Source organism: Plecotus auritus (genome assembly GCF_963455305.1).
Source record: "Plecotus auritus genome assembly, chromosome: 4".
In the NCBI taxonomy this organism is placed as follows: domain Eukaryota; kingdom Metazoa; phylum Chordata; class Mammalia; order Chiroptera; family Vespertilionidae; genus Plecotus; species Plecotus auritus.
This window is the reverse complement of record NC_137775.1, coordinates 155897461-155915676: the sequence shown is the minus strand read 5'-3', so window position 1 is coordinate 155915676 and position 18216 is coordinate 155897461. Positions and strand designations below refer to the sequence as shown.

At 33.3% G+C, this 18216-nt stretch overlaps 1 protein-coding gene across 4 annotated transcripts in view; it reads left to right on the top strand.

The window, feature by feature from the left end:
* Window positions 1-18216, top strand: part of CACNA2D1 (calcium voltage-gated channel auxiliary subunit alpha2delta 1) — a 393063-nt gene that overhangs the window by 317040 nt on the left and 57807 nt on the right. For 3 of the 4 annotated variants that reach the window (XM_080665796.1, XM_080665795.1, XM_080665797.1), the window contains exons 13-18: window positions 6294-6372; window positions 8817-8866; window positions 10315-10404; window positions 14529-14606; window positions 15275-15349; window positions 15627-15701. In XM_080665796.1, the coding sequence (XP_080521922.1) occupies window positions 6294-6372; window positions 8817-8866; window positions 10315-10404; window positions 14529-14606; window positions 15275-15349; window positions 15627-15701 (447 nt within the window). Of the gene's footprint in view, window positions 1-6293; window positions 6373-8816; window positions 8867-10314; window positions 10405-14528; window positions 14607-15274; window positions 15350-15626; window positions 15702-17455; window positions 17513-18216 lie in introns of all 4 variants that reach the window. The other variant, XM_080665798.1, reaches the window with a different exon arrangement.

Here is an 18216-nt window from a genome sequence, read left to right as displayed (position 1 = left end):
TTATAATTGGAATGTGGAGTAAAATTGATGATCTATTCTTACACATCATCTTATATGTAGGGAGGATTTAAGTTTATATAAAAATGATTGTATCAATGGCAGTTTTCCATTGACCCTAATCAGTCCAACACATAGTTTTTCATGAGGATTCTCATTATTAGTGTCAGTAAAGTATTTGGCATTACTCAAGAATAACATCTGAAATAAATCACTATATTGCTTATTTTCTGATATCTCAGCTGACAGCAGTCTTTGCAGAGTTACAGATTGCTTGGAAATGCAATGGGCCTGTAACTTATTCTTTCCTTATAAAGTACTACAAATGAAGGCAGAAGGAGGGGGAACTCAAAATCTCTTCCTTATAATCTGATAATGTAAGGGTGATTCATTATAATTGTTGTTTATAAATTAAAAATACCAACATAATCCCAAATCATGTATCTGTGTTATGCACCCACACGTAAGATATGAGAGAAATATCTGCTTCTTTTAGATAAAAGAAGATGACTATTGCATTTCGTTTTTCTTTTTAAAGTTGTTTCATATTGTTAAACAAATCCAACAAACATCAATTACATTATTGCTTTGTCAGACCCAGAAATTCTGTACAGACATATCTCATAGGAATAAAATGACATTTCGACAATATTAGACTCATTTATTTAGCGCTATTGTTAAATGTAAGAGAGTGAGCCGAATTTGTTCCTTTAGAAAGGCATTATTTTGAGGAATTTCAACTTCATTTTGAGTCATGAAAAGCTAATGTCCTACTAATGGGAAACGTTACCTCTTTGAATTCTGATGGTTTGACTACGGAAGACATTCTAGTCATCATTGTCACTGTTGTTATAATTATCATCTTCATTACCATAGCTAATATGTACAGAGCTCACAATTTTCCATATAATATAAATTCTTTACATGTATCACTTTATTTTCAACTGGATTAATCACATGATAAAAGCATTTTTATTATCATCCTCATTGCCATTTTGGAAATTAGAAACCCAAAATTTGAGACGTTAAGTAACTTGTTGAAAATCTCACAGCTATTAAGTGACAGAGTCAAGAGTTTAAATGATCTACAGTCCAAATTTCATAGCCTTATGTGGAATGTGCCTGGCTGGTCCTCTCTCTCCTCCTGGGCAGCCCTGTGGCCATGCCAGTCATCACTTGCCCACGCAGGAGCCTGCCTTCTTGTTGGACAACAGGATTTTACCTCTGAAGGACATGCTTCCCACAGCTCTAACAGACAAAGATGGATGAAACTAAGCTGTCAAAACTTTGCAGGCTGCAAGAACCTTTCAGATCATTGGGCTTTATAAAATACAGTGTGAAAGGGGTATTTGGACATTTACTTACTTTATAATACTATAAAACTAGAGATAAGGGTTATTCAAATGCTCTGGATTCTGGAATCTTTGTGAGTTCTGGAAACCACTGCAGAATTTTCTCCTAAAATACTCAGTCCAATCTTGTATTTTTATAGGTGTAAAGCCAAAAATTTTAGTACACATAGTAAATAAAACGCATTTCTGACATCATTTTTCTAATATGTTTCGATAGCTGAAGTTTTTATTTTAGTTTTATTGGCTTTCTTCATAGTCTCATTTCCATTATTCCTTGGAGATTTGCCTAATGCAAATTAAACTTGAACTCTGGGTAACTGATAATTGCCGAGGTGACAGTTTCCAGTAACTGTGTTCTGCTGGGAAATGAGAAATTCCTATGACTTTTTCAAATAGGTTGACCCTGTGGCTTTGGAAAAATCTTAATTGACGACAAGTATTTTATTCTTCAACAAACAAAACAAAATAAAGAGATTAGCAGAAGCCCAGTATTGTAGGATAAAGTTATAAATCATTTGCGTATTATAAGAAACAAATTAGTAATGTATTTTAAATAACAAAATTTGTTAATTAAAAGCTTTCTCTGATCAAATAAGGCAGACTTGATGTATCAGCTTTATATTATTGGAATTATAATTTCTCAGAGAAAAATTGGTTTTTGGAACAACTAAAGGCCAATTATGAGAGTTTGAGGCTAATATGGACTGATGTTTAATTGTTTTCAGTTTAATTTTATTAAATATGCTCTCAAATTACTATTGCTTCTATGCATATCCTTATGCTTATACAACTAAACATGAGTCAAGGGTTATGAGAATTTTTTTTATTCTTTAGGAATTAATGCAGTACATAAATGGTACGTGAATTAAGTATACTTTATTTTGCCTGCAAAAATTTGTTTAACTCCATTGAGCAAGTGTAAATAACATAAAAAAGGTCAAGAATTTACCATGATATAATGAAACTGCCCAGATTACAAAATGCAAGATAGCTATGAGCCCTGTTGTGTCTCTGCTCTCTTATAATTAATTGATTTACATGTTAGATAGCATGACATATGTCTTAGGTCCCTCTGGTAAGAAATTGAGACCACTCATTGGACTATGGGCTTTTTTATTTATTTAACAAATATTTATTTCCATTTATTTATAAGACACTAAGTAGATACAATAGATAAAATAGTGCAATCTTGGAATTGTTTTAACCTAATCCAATGTTTATTTAACACCACTTTCCCATATTATTTCTGTTAAAGATCTCAGCACCAGCATTATCAAAATATTTTTCAAAGCCATCTATGATTGTATATGTCTCATATGTATGTATCTCACAGAAGTGAACATTTCGAAACAAGAGCCTGTTGAAAATCACACAGATTAGTTGAGGAACATTTAGCAAATTTTCTAGATTATTTTATTTAGAAAAGAAAGTTTTCAGTTTGCATTTGTTACGTGAATCTAATATTGTGATTATAAATGTACCATGCAGCATGAGTAATGAATTTTTTTTTACAAAAATTGACTTTGTCTTGATATAGGGTTGGTTTAAATTAATTTGTTTGAGACTTTAGATAAAATACATAGCTTGTGTGAGTACACATTAAGGATTTTGAGTTATTTTGTGTGTGTCATTTTATTTGTTTTTATGTAAGACCATCCAAATGCACTAAGAAAAGAGCTCTAAAAGTATATATAATTGGAAATGTAGTTTACCTTGATTTTTAAATTGTGCATATTCCAAGGAATCACTTTATTTTTCCTCTACCTAAAATTATAGCTAAATATGAAGTGTAAATTTCAAGAAGTGGAAAACATGAGAAGCAGGGCATAGCAATCATCTCTGTGGATTTGGGTATCTGGAATTTTAGAGTTAGTTCATTATTCCACAGGGTGGCAGTAATATAATATAGAATAGAAAGAATACCATCTCAAGTCCAAGTGGAAAGTCAGTGTGCAAAAAAATCATCTTTTAAATTTCACTAATTCACCATGTACATGCACTATAACATGTATTTCACATGTTTACAAAGTTAAAATTCTTATTTCATAATTACCTATTATGTATAAAACAAAGCAAAATTAGACATAGTTATGGCATCTGCAAGTGAAATAATTTTATTGATTTTTTTTTCATTGTCATATAAGGAATTTAATTTTTTGATAATTCTTAGTATACTTTTTCTAAATCAAATATATATTTTAAAATTATTTCAGGAAATTCTAAGATAATCTGTAATCATTAAATATATACATGCATCTGATTGATGTATATGTATGTATATGTGTGTGTGTGTGTGTGTATCCATCAAGAGAAAAATAAGAATCTTAGCTATAGTAGAAAGATGTTGTAAATATTATAATGGTAAGGTAGTTGCAGAAATTATTAAAAGGTTACATTTTATATTCTTGAGATTTTATTACCCACATGGAGTTTGGAAAATTTCAGAAAGGAAAGTATCTTTAAAATGTTGACAGTAGCCCTGCTGGTGTGGCTCAGTGGATTGAGCATCATCCCATGCACCAAGAGGTCACTGGTTCAGTTCCAGGTCAGGGCACATGCCCAGGTTGCAGGCTAAATCCCCAGTAGGGGGCGTGCATGAGATAGCACATTGATGTGTCTCTCTCATGGATGTTTCTAGCTCTCTCTCTCCTGCTCTTTAAAACAAATAAACATTAAAATATTTACAGTAAGTAAACTATAATTGAAAAATAAAAAATATAATGCTTTATAAAGATAAAATTAAAAAAAATGTTGACAGTAAGGCATATACATTTGTTATATGGGAATGATTCAGTCAGTTAATGTTATATTCAAAAAGCCAAGGACCTATGTGAAAAATGAACAAAGATAGATGGGGGGAAATGAGTGTGCTTTAAAATTTTATGAAATTATAATTGTGACAGAAAGTATACTTCCACACCCAGCCCTGATCCTGAATCCCTTAATTTGGACTTCTGAGGCCTCCAGGGTAGTAGGCAAAACTTTTGTAGTAAATAAAAGTTATAAGCTTTTTTTTTTTAACTCATGTTTTTTGGCTGATTTGTGTTTATTTGGACTATTTGATGAATAGCATCACTCAAAATAATGACATGGTATGTCTAAGTGTAGCGTATATGCCTCTATGATATTAGAAATGTTTGCCTGGTAGAGACATATTAGTTGTATTCATTTATTTCTTTTTAATGAAGAGTGTTTTATGGAAATTTTTTTCCTAGAACACTGTTGTGAGAACAGGAACAATGAGAGCAATGCTTTAGGTTGAAAAGTGGAGACATGCTTTCACGTGTTAATTATGAAGACAATCCCCAAGTGCTTTCTGGAGCATCTGGATTTTTTCCCTGCCCTGAATTCATGTGACAAGGGGATAGCATTTAAATTGAGTCATCAGTAGGGTGGCCAACCTGTTTATATAAAAGTATTTCCATTTAGGAGTAAGTTCAACTGTATAAGCAGTAACACTCCATTGAAATATATAGGCAGCCTAAAAAGTGATCCAATTGAAGAATTTAAGAAAATGAATCTTGTATTTTGAGAGAGAGAGAGAGAGAGAGAGAGAGAGAGAGAGAGAGAGAGAGAGAGAGAGAAGTGTCATTAGTGACTAACTTTTGTTAACCTAGAACCAGGCATTTGTTCTTGCAACTTGAGGTGATTAAAACTCAGCTGTGTCCACCAAATGGCTCCCTACATAACTAGCTAAGGCAAACCTAGACGGTTTAAGGGTGGCTCACATAAAACTTTACAAGTGAAACAGCAACATCCCCAATGTACATTTTTGGTCAGGGGTTGTTGTAATGTGGTTTCTGTGTGGCCAAGACAAGTGAGAGAACAGAGAACAGATGTGAAATCTCTTTTGAGATTTGAGCTCTGCAATCATGTGGAAAAGATGAAACAGATGAAACAATTAGAAAATGTCAATTCAAACAGTCAATCGACATGAATTAGGGAAAAGCTCTTAACATAGTTCAAACCAGAACATGAAAATCATGGAAAAGTGATTTTCTGCATGTTTATCTTTAGAAAAAGCTGAAATGTGGAACTTAGAATATTGGCTTATATTACTAAATTGGTAAAAATCAACCAATGTTAAATAGCCAGTTTATTAAATACTTGTTAGCATCATTAAATTTTTCCTCTACACTTTTATGGTATTATTTAAATTCAATGCCTTTCAATAAATATTTAAATTACTATAATTTAAGAACCATCTCAATTAAATTTTTAAATATTTGCATATTTTATAACATGTTAGAAACTGCCTATTTTGATTCTCTTTAAAAATCCTAGGAGATTAAAATATTTATATACACCAACCATCTTTTATAGAAAATAAGTAATATAACTAGCATAATCATACCTATGCATCCTGAATATTTCCACAGTGTGAAAGTAGTGAAAACATCACTAAATTTAATTGCCTTAAGCAACTAAAAGTATAATGACCTCCTTTATGTATACACGAGAGGCCAGTGCATGACATTTGTGCACTGGCATTTGTGCTCCTGCATGACATTTGTGCACATGACATTTGTGCTCCTGCATTGAGTGTCTGCCCCCTGGTGGTCAGTGTGCATCATAGCAACCGGTCGTTCTGCCATTCAGTAGATTTGCACATTACCCTTTTATTATATAGGATTTTTATCACTACATACCTATAAAGTATGGGGAAATTTTTATTGTGTACTGACTAGATATATGAATAATATGTTTTAACCAGGTAAAACAGGTGAACTTAGATTGGAACTGAAAGATCCTGTTTCTACTAATAAAACCTTAGTTATGATCCTGCCATAGGATCAGGATATGGTGCAGGGCACCTTTAAATGTCATAACTGAAGTCTGTGGTGATATTTTCTTCCTGTCTGGGGCCTTCCATAATGCTTTTCTGTTGTGCAGTTTAATTAAAAAGTATGCAGCCTAACAGATACCTAAATTTTTATTCACCAGGTACGTGTATTCACATTTTCTGTTGGTCAACATAATTATGACAGAGGACCTATTCAGTGGATGGCCTGTGAAAATAAAGGTAACATCTATTTTCATGACCACATTTTATTAGAAAAAAAATAATTTGGTAGTTGTAGTTCTACATATTATTTAAAATAATCTAAAGTTGTAGCTAATTTTATAGGACTCAAGGCTAGAATAAGATGCTGACAATGTTTTCTGTGGAAAAACACACAACAGACTTTTTGTTACATTATATAAAAATTCAGACACTGGTCCTATAGTACATTCATAAAAGAATATATTAAATGATACTTAATGATGCTAATTAAATACTAGTGGCCCAGTGCATGAAATTCATGCATGGGCTGAGGGGCTGTCCCTCAGCCCGACCTGCACCCTCTCCAATCTGGGACCCCTTGAAGGATGTCCTACTGCCAGTTTACAGGGATCAGGACTAAACGGCAGTTGGACATCCCTCTCGCAGTCCGGACTGCTGGCTCCTAACCGCTCACCTGCCTGCCTGCCTGATTGCCCCTAACCATTCTGTCTGCTGGCCTGCTCGCCCCCAACTGCCCCATGCTGCCAGCCTGCTCACCCCCAAATGCCCCCCCCGCCAGCCTGATCACCCCCAACTGTCCCCCGTGCCAGTGTGCTCGCCCCATCTGCCCCCCTTTCTGGCCTGCTCACCCCCAACTGCCACCCCTGCTGGCCTGCTCGACCCCCCTTCCCTCCCCACTGGCCTGCTCGCCCCCAACTGCCCCCCGCTGTCCTGATCACCCCCAACTGACCCCCACTGATGGCCTGCTCACCCCCAACTACCCCCCCCCGCCAGCCTGATCACCCCCAGCACCCCGCTCCTGCCGGCCTGATCACCCACAACTGCCCTCCCCTCTTGGCCTCTAACTGCCTCTACTTCAGCCCTGCCACCATGGCTTTGTCCAGAAGAACGTCTTGAAGGTCTCTGGAAGGTCTCACAGTCTAATTAGCATATTACCCTTTTATTAGTATAGATGACCTTATGTGAAAAACTAAGAATGAAAGAATACCTGAATTACATAAAACTTGGATATAAGAAAGTGTGACATATGTACATTTTTGTCTGGTTAAATTATTGTTGTTTTAAAAATGTATTTTTATACATTTCTAAATAATTCATATTTTGTGTAGTAAGTCCATATTTCCTTTGTACTCAGAAAAATATAAGATGTTATTTGAAAAATAAACAGTGATCACATAGCAATAGAAAGATTTTTTTTTAAAATATATTTTATTGATATTTTACAGAGAGGAAGGGAAAGGGATAGAGAGCTAGAAACATCGATGAGAGAGAAACATCGATCAGCTGCCTCCTGCACACCCCCCACTGGGGATGTGCCCGCAACCAAGGTACATGCCCTTGACCGGAATCGAACCCGGGACCCTTCAGTCCGCAGGCCGACGCTCTATCCACTGAGCCAAACCGGTTTCGGCAGCAATAGAAAGATTCTAAATGTATTCTTACAGTTATATTTAGGCACATATTTTATATAAATATAATTATCAGATACTCATGATCATTCATCGTTAATAATTCCCCCATAGAAACCCTCGTGCACTGCTGGTGGGAATGCAGACTGGTGCAGCCACTGTGGAGAAAAGTATGGAGTTTCCTAAAAAAAACTGAAAATGGAACTCCCATTTGACCCAGTTAATCCCACTCCTAGGAATATATCCTAAGAAACTAGAAACACCAATCAGAAAGGATATATGCACCCCTATGTTCATAGCAGCACAATTTACAATAGCTAAGATTTGGAAACAGCCTAGGTGCCCATCAGCAGATGACTGGATCAGAAAACTATGGTACATCTACACAATGGAATACTATGCTGCCATAAAAAAGAAGGAATTACTACCATTTGTAGGCACCTGGATGGAATTAGAGAACATTATGCTAAGTGAAGTAAGCCAGTCAATGAAAGAAAAATACCACATGATCTCACTCATTTGGGGATAATGAAAAACATTATAAACTGATGAACATAAAGATAGATACAGAGGCAGTAAAGCATCAAACAGACTGTCAAATTACAGCGGTAAGGTTAGGGAGAGGTGGGGGAAATAAGAGATCAACTGAAGGACTTATATGCATGCATATAAGAGTAACCAACGGATGCAAAACATTGGGGGGTGAGGGGACAATGGTAAGATATGTACACATATAATACCTTAATAAAAAAAATAAAAAAAATAAAAAATAATAATTCCCCCATAGAAAACATTTTTAATGTTACCAAGTTCACTACTGCTTTGTAGAAAAATAAGTTATTTTGTGCAATGTAAGATAATGCAGCAACATTTCTAATAATCTATGTATCTGTAATGAATATACAATAATCGAATAATTTTCAAATTTATTGGTGGTGTTAATATTTTACTGTTTGAACAATTAAGGTGAAAAAAATGTTCTTACAAAGCCATAAATAATTGCCTGAACTTTTCTATAATATATTTTCATAAATATGTATACATATGTTTCAGGTTATTATTATGAAATTCCTTCCATTGGAGCAATAAGAATCAATACTCAGGTACAATTTTTCAAACCTTGATTAAATTATTGTTTTCAAAATATAGGTATTTTCTGAATTATATATGCCTAATATGCAGAAAGTAGGTGAAAATAAAAATATTTTACATAATAAGGTTATATTTATACATAATATTACATTTGTAACAAAATGATGAGTAGTATGATAATATATTGTTGTTTTTATTCCTCACCCAAGGATATGTTTTTATTGATTTTAGAGACAGAGGAAGGGAGAGGTAGAGAGAGAGAACATATATTGCTTGCCTCTTGACCTGGGATAGAACCCGAAACCTGGGTATATGCCTTGTTGGGAATCGAATCCATGACCCTTTGATGCACTGTGATGTGTCTCCAAACAACTGAACTACACCAGCCACGGCAGCAATATATTACTCTTTATTTCATTAAGGTTCCAAGGTTTCTAAAACTCAAACATAAAATATATAAGTATATTGTTCTTCTCAGATGTGAAAAACATCATACAAAACAAAATCAAAGTTATTAATAGTCTCATCTCATGCAATTTGAACTTGATTCTGTTGCAAATAATTTAAATGAGTTTTTTTCCAGTTGTAGGCGCCACATAGAAAATGAAACAATAATTATTCTGGGCAAATTATATAAGTTCTTACTAAGAATTTATGTCCCCAAATAACCCCTGTAGATATATTTACCTGTTTAAAATAAACGTACATCAAGGAGATGGTTTTTTCTACCACCATTGATTTAAAAACATGCCTGGTCAGTAACTTTATACATTGAAACAATTAAGTTAATTTAAATGTTTTATTTTTAAGTACTCATAAATTACTGTTTGAAATCATAGCTCAATTTTGAATTGAGGATTGGTAAAATAGACTAAGTCAAAATTTAGCATAAATAATGTGGAATTTGTAGAAATGAATACTGAATACATTGAATGTTGAAATGAAACAGCAGCTGCATTTGAGTCTGATGTCTAGATTTGGCACAGTATTTCATTTATTTTTTTTATATGTTTAAATGTAGATTTGAATTTCAGCCAAACAATCCATGATATGAAAGCAAATACATGGCTGCTTTATTATTTCAAATTTGTGCAGTTCCATCCAGTAAATCACAGAGCCTAAAATAGTTTAGATTAACATAAAACAATTCACAAGGAACATATTTCACTTATCATTGGCTCTTCCATGGAAAGATAATGTTTTGATTGTTACTAGGAAAAACTGGGGTAGATATCTTTTATAAATAATGTAAGTCAAATAATGTTGATTCAGAGTATGTAGTTATGCCATTTAAGGAGTGCCCAAAGTCAGAATTGAATGATTATATACTTACTGTCTTAATAATTTTGACTCCAAATTCATTTTTAACTCTAGATAATTTTTCTTCTATGGAGATGATTTTTTTAACACAGCATTTTTAATTTTCAACTATTTAACTTTTTTTTTTTTTAATAAATAGGAATATTTGGATGTTCTGGGAAGACCAATGGTTTTAGCAGGAGACAAAGCTAAGCAAGTCCAATGGACAAATGTGTACCTGGATGCACTGGTAAGAGGTTGGCTATTCAGCCAAAAACTGTCATAACAAAAGCACACAGCTGACTTCTTTGTAGATGACATTTCTCTTTTCCATGCCACTAAACCTTTTTAAAAAACCCATCACAACTTTTTTTAACTAGAATTTAGGTAATTTAAATATGAAGCTATACTTGTATAGTAGATAACCACAGATATAAAGTGTTATCTCTTTTTCAGTTGATCCATTAAGAATGTAAAATTTCCAACCATGAATTTATGGGCATTTCAATAACTTTTTGAATAGCTATGTGAAAAATGCTGGAAGTCTTGTGAATTAGTACCTATTACTACAGGTTTTGAACAAGAATTTTGAACTATTTTAAAAGTAGCCCTCCACTAGCAGAAGCATTTGTAGCTTTGGTAATCAAGCCAGATCCAAAAAACTCAGAAGTACATGCAGTTAGACAGGCAAGGAATCTTACCTTATTCTGAATTCAATAAAAACCTAATCACCTCTTCATATATAAACTCTTGTTTTAGGTCAACCCCAGATGTTTATAAAAATAGGCCCTTGAGGTAATCAAATCTGGTATGAAATAACAAAAGCATGTTAACTTGTCCATTACACAATTAAAATTTTAGTTCAGGTATTCAGTTATATTTTAAGGTGGTAGTTCTCAACTGTGGGTGATTTTCCCCTTCACAGGTCATTTGGCAATATCTACATAGATATTTCTGACATGATCACTGGGGTGCAGAGGCCAGGCATGTTGCTAAATACCCTACTATGGACTAGAGAGCTCCCAAAGAATCATCCAGCTCAAAATAGTAATAGGGCTGAATTTGAGGGGAAAAAATTTAATGTAATTTTTTCTTTCCTGATATGAAAGTTATAGATAGTAATTATCATACTTAAGAAATATTCATATGCTTAATCTTAATAAGACTTTATTAATGATTTTAATAATGTACATATTAGAATCAAAATACTAAGCTCTGAAAAGTACATACTGATTCAATAACCCTTTTTCCTACTTGAAATTTAATTATATGCTGATTCAACTGTTCTAAATACAACGCTTAACCCAAGGGGCAAAATGCAACCCACTTAAATTATCATTTGGTTCTTGTAAAATAAACATATACAGGAAGTTAGAAGGAAAATAGGCACTATTAGCAGCAGCCTTGCATGCTAAGACAGATAAAGTGAAGCTTGCTACCTCAGGCCCTAGTTAAAATTACTGTCCAGTGTTCCTTCTTGACATCACATATTTATTTAAGGTCACATGGTCATCTAAAGCTATGGTCAAATTTTTTGCTTTCCCAAATCCATCATAGTACAGAGCATGATAGGAGGAGTCAATAATTATGCCCTGTAGTATTTCCTGTGACCAGAAGTTCATTAACCAGCATTTGTGCATTGTCGGTAAGGTTCTTACTGATAGCGCAAAAGGCATTGGGAAGAAATTTGGTTCTAAATATGCTGTTCTGTAAACTGAAACTAAATGTCAAAGAAGAACACATAGAGTATTCTTTTTGCTCACTTGAAAATGAAAAGCGACCCATCTTGTATTTCTAATTATTTGTTTATAGTCTCTGCACATAGCAGATTCAAAACAAATGCTGGTCAAAATAACTGTTATACTAATAAGTAAAAGGAAAAATATTTCTAGACTGTAATAAGTATAATGAGCAAATGAAAAGGTATCTGGAAATTCAGAAGAAATAAGCCATATATTTGGGAATAAAGTAGGGTGAGGTTAAAAAGATGGTGGCATTTTTTCTGATTTTCCACTTTAGGTTAGGTTTCTGTTATTGGTGATGAGCAGTGAACCACACGGGGTGCAGGATGAAAGTTGCAGAAGTGCTGGGTATATAGAAGGAAAGATACATCAGTCACTTCAGGAGATAATGAGAGAAAGGACAGAAACAAGACTGGAACAGTATTGTAGAGGGTTCACTTTATTTGGGAGGTAAAGTAGGTTCTTCATATAAAAAGAGCAGGGGGAAGAGCTGGGTTCTAGAAAATAAATATCAAATAAATTCCAGGCAGGAGAGCAAAAATCTTGTTTTCTTCCTCTTTTTTAATTCTCTAGAAACTTGTACAGTGCCAGGAATAGAGTACAGTTGTTGTTGTTTTTTTTTTTGTTTTTTTTTTTTTCCTGTCTGCTGTATAAATAAGGGAGAAAATGAATGTTGGCTACCAATGAGTTTATCCATGAATTTATTTAATATATTAGTCTTGTATCTTATTTTAGAACACATTACAGTATTTATATGCTAATTAGGGTATTCTATACAAATGCAAAAGTGATCCAAAGAAAGCGATTATATACATATATATCTTATCTTATTCTATAGTAGCATGTATTAAGCTATGCATGTACATTATAACTCAAATGGAAAGTTTGCCAAAAGGAATCTTCAATAAATTATTTTGAGGGGACTAGTTTTATGAATTACCTGTAATTTTGACTTTTTTGAGATGAAACATTTTCACTGTGAATATTAATTTGCACATTTAATTAAGGATGCTTTCATTGTCAAATGTTGTTGTTTAGGACTAGAGAGCTAACATATAGATCATCATGCACCCAACTATGTATAGTTGTTTCCTTAACTTTATTTCTCCTCAAAATTTAGTATCTTGTTCTACTGAAAGCCCCTCTATGATTGTCCTTCCTCACTTGATTTGGTTTCCATTATTTCTGTGCTTCCCACGTGCACAATTTTAAAACATAGTCTAGGACATTTCTCCATGAGACCATGCCATTTCTGGAATAAGAACAGGGGTTCTGAGATTTGGATTTAGGGTTATTATTCACAAGAAGATTCACTAATATTTTTCACTAATATCATTCACTATTTTCTCAGCTTAGCTGAGAAATTTTCGACAATTTTAAAATTATTTTAAAAATGACTTTGTTAAAAATGATGTTTGACATGAAATAGTGGTAAATATATAGTTGGCATATACTGTATTTCTTTATTAGTGCAGATGGCAGTAATAAAGAAAAGGGAACCTCTGACTTGAAAATCAGTTCATTTGGACTAATCCATGGTCTCATCTATCCTATATAATAAAAGCCTAAGCAACTGTTTGACTGGTAGCTATGACGGGCACTGACCACCGGGGGCAGACACTCAATGCACAGGCGTGGAAACATGGAACAGACTGATGAATCTCAGAAGGAAGGGGGGAAGAGATTAACCAAAGATCTTATATGCATACTAGAGGCCTGGTGCACGGATTTGTGCACTGGCGGGGTCCTTTAGCCTGGCCTGCGGGGATCGGGTCAAAATTGGCCTGGTGCACCCGTGGGGTCCCTCAGCCTGGCCTGTGGGGATCAGGCTGAAACCTGAGGAGTCCCGGATTGCAAAAGGGCACAGGCCAGGCTGAGTGACCCCATCGGTGCCTGAATCCATACACCAGGCCTCTTGTTTAATCTATGATATCATCTACATTCTGATTTATTATTGTTATACTAAACTGCTTCATGACTAGTCTTTCATATTTTATGCTTGAAGTTTTTGTCTATACCACTTTACTTTGTGAAAACTACTCTTTATTTTGGAGGATATTCATTACTTCTTTTGAACAGCATAGTATTTACCAAGAATATCCCAGAAATACAGTATCAGTAACATGTTTCTTTGGTTCATAATGTTATTCTGCAACACATTTGTGATTTAGCATGTAAGACTTGGGCTAGGGCATGAAAAAAAAAAATCAGGAATGAAGCTAAAACAAAGGAAGGTGAATAAATCATTTGAAGCACATAATATTTTAGTATCACTCTGCTCATGGAGGCCTTTGATGTTAGGTGAACTATCACCTTAAAGAAAAGAGTAGAAGGACAGGATAACTGAAATGTTTGGTGTCAGTTGATTTTTTATTTTGTATTTTAAGTTATTTGCAGTGCTCTTATAGAGTAATATTTTAGGTGTTGCATGCTTCAGTAGCTGCCTAATAGATCTTGATTATTTCTAAGACATTTTTATTGATTTTTTTGTAAAATAATCTTTCAAAAGCTATTACTAGTTTTTTGTGACTATATAGTATAAAATGCAATATCAGATATCAAAGACTAATGCAGTAGAACAGAGTTAAAATTGTAATTTTAATTTGCCTTTTCTCTCTGATTCTATTTTTAGGAACTGGGACTTGTCATTACTGGAACTCTTCCGGTCTTCAATATAACTGGCCAAGTTGAAAATAAGACAAATTTAAAGGTTAAAAGTTAATTGATAAAATTAATAATGATAACTGATAAACTATGACGTTGAAGCTCAATGTGGATAAGATATTTCTATAAGGAAGTACATACAGTGTGACTGACTGTGAGGCTGGCAGTAAAAGGCAGCAGCTGCTTCTGTGATAACCACCTGGGAAAAAGGAAATGCAGGTCAAGTTCTCTGCTTCCCTATAGACAGGATTCAGCCTGACCCTATTTAACTATGACCTGATGAGAACACAAGTTCAGACTCTGAGAGTAATTATGTAATGAATGGGCAATACTGTTATGTGCACATTTTTTAAATGCATCTAAGATATTCATGGAGTTCAGAAAGAACATCCGAACAAAACCATTTTGTCTCAGGTGTACATAGGTATATTTAAGGAGTTGTTCCTCCTCCAACTCCCATTCAAACAATTCTTTCTTTAATCATCATGCAGCTCAAGGATCTGATTTAAATAATTTATGTTTTCTATGTTAAGGTTCAGGAAAAATACTCGAGTTTCGAAATTATATATACGTGTGTGTGTGTGTGTGTGTGTGTGTGTGTAAATTTGAGCTATAGTGTGGCATACAACCAATGCCAAGCAAAGGGATGAATAATATTGTGTAGAAATAGTAAAATTTTGGTATAAAACCCACTACCTTTTTGCTATCTTATAGAACCAGCTGATTCTTGGTGTGATGGGAGTTGATGTGTCTTTGGAAGATATTAAAAGACTAACACCACGCTTTACAGTAAGATGCAATTTACCATTTTGGTATCTTTTCTGTCTTAAAACTCTGTGTTAATTTAACTTGTCCATAAAGCATTAAATAACTTCCAAAAATTATGTGCAGTTATATTATGGAAGTAAATGTTAAAAGGATCCTTAAAAAATAATAAAGAGATCATGTTATCTTTCTTCATGCTTTAAAATCTGTAAGATTTTTTTAAAAGAAGAATGAGGATTTCTGTTTGTGGCTTAGGGATCTCGATCTAATTTTTTTTTTAACTTTTATTATTTGTTTCCAGCTGTGCCCTAATGGCTATTATTTTGCAATTGATCCCAATGGTTATGTTTTATTACATCCAAATCTTCAGCCAAAGGTATGTATATAATTTGTTTACTATGATTAGTGTCCTGTAAAATTAATGATTAATGTTCTTAATAGGTATGTCATTTTAGAATTCACTGTATAGCACTAAATAGAAAGGAACATTATTATATTTGTAATGTTAATAGATGACAAGATCACAGTTTATAATATATCAAAATGTGAAAGCACTTTTCATTTTCTCTTACCAATTTAGCTTTCTAATATTTAGCTAATCAATATTCTTGTCTTAAAGACAGCCATTATCACCACCCATGCCTGAGTTCCACATGTCCCACTTGGGACTTTAAGGCTGTAAGATAGTGAAGGAGATTCTCCCCACCCCCCCCCACCCCCCATGAATCTGATAAAAACAAGTAATGTTCCTCAATGCATAGGCCACATTTTCTATTGCCCTTTTCTTCTGGGATGGGCTTCAGAAATGGGAAGTGTTTATTAATGAGTGAGTTATTGGGAAGTGATAAAATTGTATAAACCATTTTATCCTAATCTTTATGCTTTTTTTCTAAGGTATAAAGTATATTATTTTTTTAAAATATATATTTTTATTGGTTTCAGAGAGTAAGGGAGAGGGAGAGGGAGAGAGAAACATCAATGATGACAGAGACTCATTACTGGGCTGCCTCCTGCACGCCCCCTACTGGGGTTCAAGCCTGCAGTCTGGTCATGTGCCCTAACCAGAAACTGAATGGCAAACTTTCCCCATGGAATGATGCCTAACTGAGACACAGGGGCCAGGGCCAGCTTTTTGTATTTTTACATAGGAAATTATTGAAAGTAAGTATGTAACAGAATCACATTTAGAAAAATATTATTTTAGAAACCATTAAAAATAAATATTGTTAAACAATGTATTTTTATCTTAAATTCATGGTTTTGAATTCTTATCATTAAAAGTTAAACACAACTTCTATTTTGTGGGTGATGTATGCTATAAAGATTGATATAAAAAACTCATAAAATGTTTCAGAAACTGACAAATACAAAGGACCAATATGGTAATTTCAGCAGATATGCTAACAAAATTAATCCTAATTTTTTCATTAGCAATTCACCAATAGAAAAAAAAAAAAAGGAAAAGGATATTATGTCCCATAGCACCCAAAATTATTTAACAAGGTCAAAGTCTAATTTTATGTTTCCTGTTTTATTTCAAAATTCATTTTAATTGTTTTCCATTTTGTTTTATTGAAATAATTCCTTTTGATCAGTCCCAAGAAGTATTTATTGTAAAGGAAATTGTATATACTCTATGTCATAGAAGTCAATATTTAAAATAAATATATAGTGTTTTCATTGAATTATACATTAGTGCCACAGGTATAATATTTGGTATTTCTTCAGAAAACAAAGGAACAAATTTTAAGGGTTAAAACTTTTTAATAACCTATAGTATTTATATTTTAACACATTTGAATTATGTAAATTCTATAAATTCTTTTTTTTTTAATCAGCATAAAAGTTGTCTGAAACAAATCATCTTTCTCACTTCCAACTTCCTCACTTTTTTCCCAGGAAAAAAAAAAGAATATTAACAGTCATTTCACTTAAAAACAAACAAACAAAAACACAGTTTTTTACTTACTAACCATATTTTTAAACTTTTATTTTGTTTATTGACTCTTCGTGAACTCTATAATACCTGTTTTTGATCAAGCAAATACCTGACCACAATTGATGACAGAATAAAACCCTTATCTATGTTGAGATGTAGCATGATGAATTACCATCTTTCTGTTGCTTTAGCCTATTGGTGTAGGTATACCAACAATTAATTTAAGAAAAAGGAGACCCAATGTTCAGGTAACTGAATGAAAGTGGCAGTGCCTTCAAATTTGCTAAATCAGAGTTGAAATTAAGCTTCTCTTTCTAAAAGCATATGATTAATGCTGCCTTTCCTGACATCAAGCTTCCAGAGCATGAGATGGATATGAGCATTGTTTCTCAATAAGCTGGAGCAAAATGTTATTAATTATGGCAGTGGGTATACGCATTGGCTAACTAAAAATTGCTAGCAAATTATGTAGTAGTGTTAACAATCAGCGCAATGATAATCAGATGGCTTCTAAAGATAAATTTATTAAATATTGTAAAAGTGGTATCAAATCCATGTAATCTTAACAATTTGTGAAATTAATTTCTAAGTGGAAATAAAAATACAATTCTGATGTGATAGTTTCTATAAGCCATAGAATTTAAGCCAACATTTTTTTGACTTTCTAAAAGCGTATGCTTAGGTTAGAAGTTAGAGAAAATTCCCTTAAACTAATTAAAGATGTGTAAAATTACAAACAAACATTGTGAATTGTTATTGCTTGGCAAACTTCATTGCAAAATTTTTCTCTATTGTCAACAAAATTTAAACTTTATTATATGTATGCATATTTCTTTAAGCACCCTAAAAATAATTAATGTAAAAGAATACTTCCTGTAATTTAGTACAGTTTAGTAAAAGAATTTTAAAATTTTAAAGAAAGTTCAATATTATTTAAGGCTTTAAATGTAAG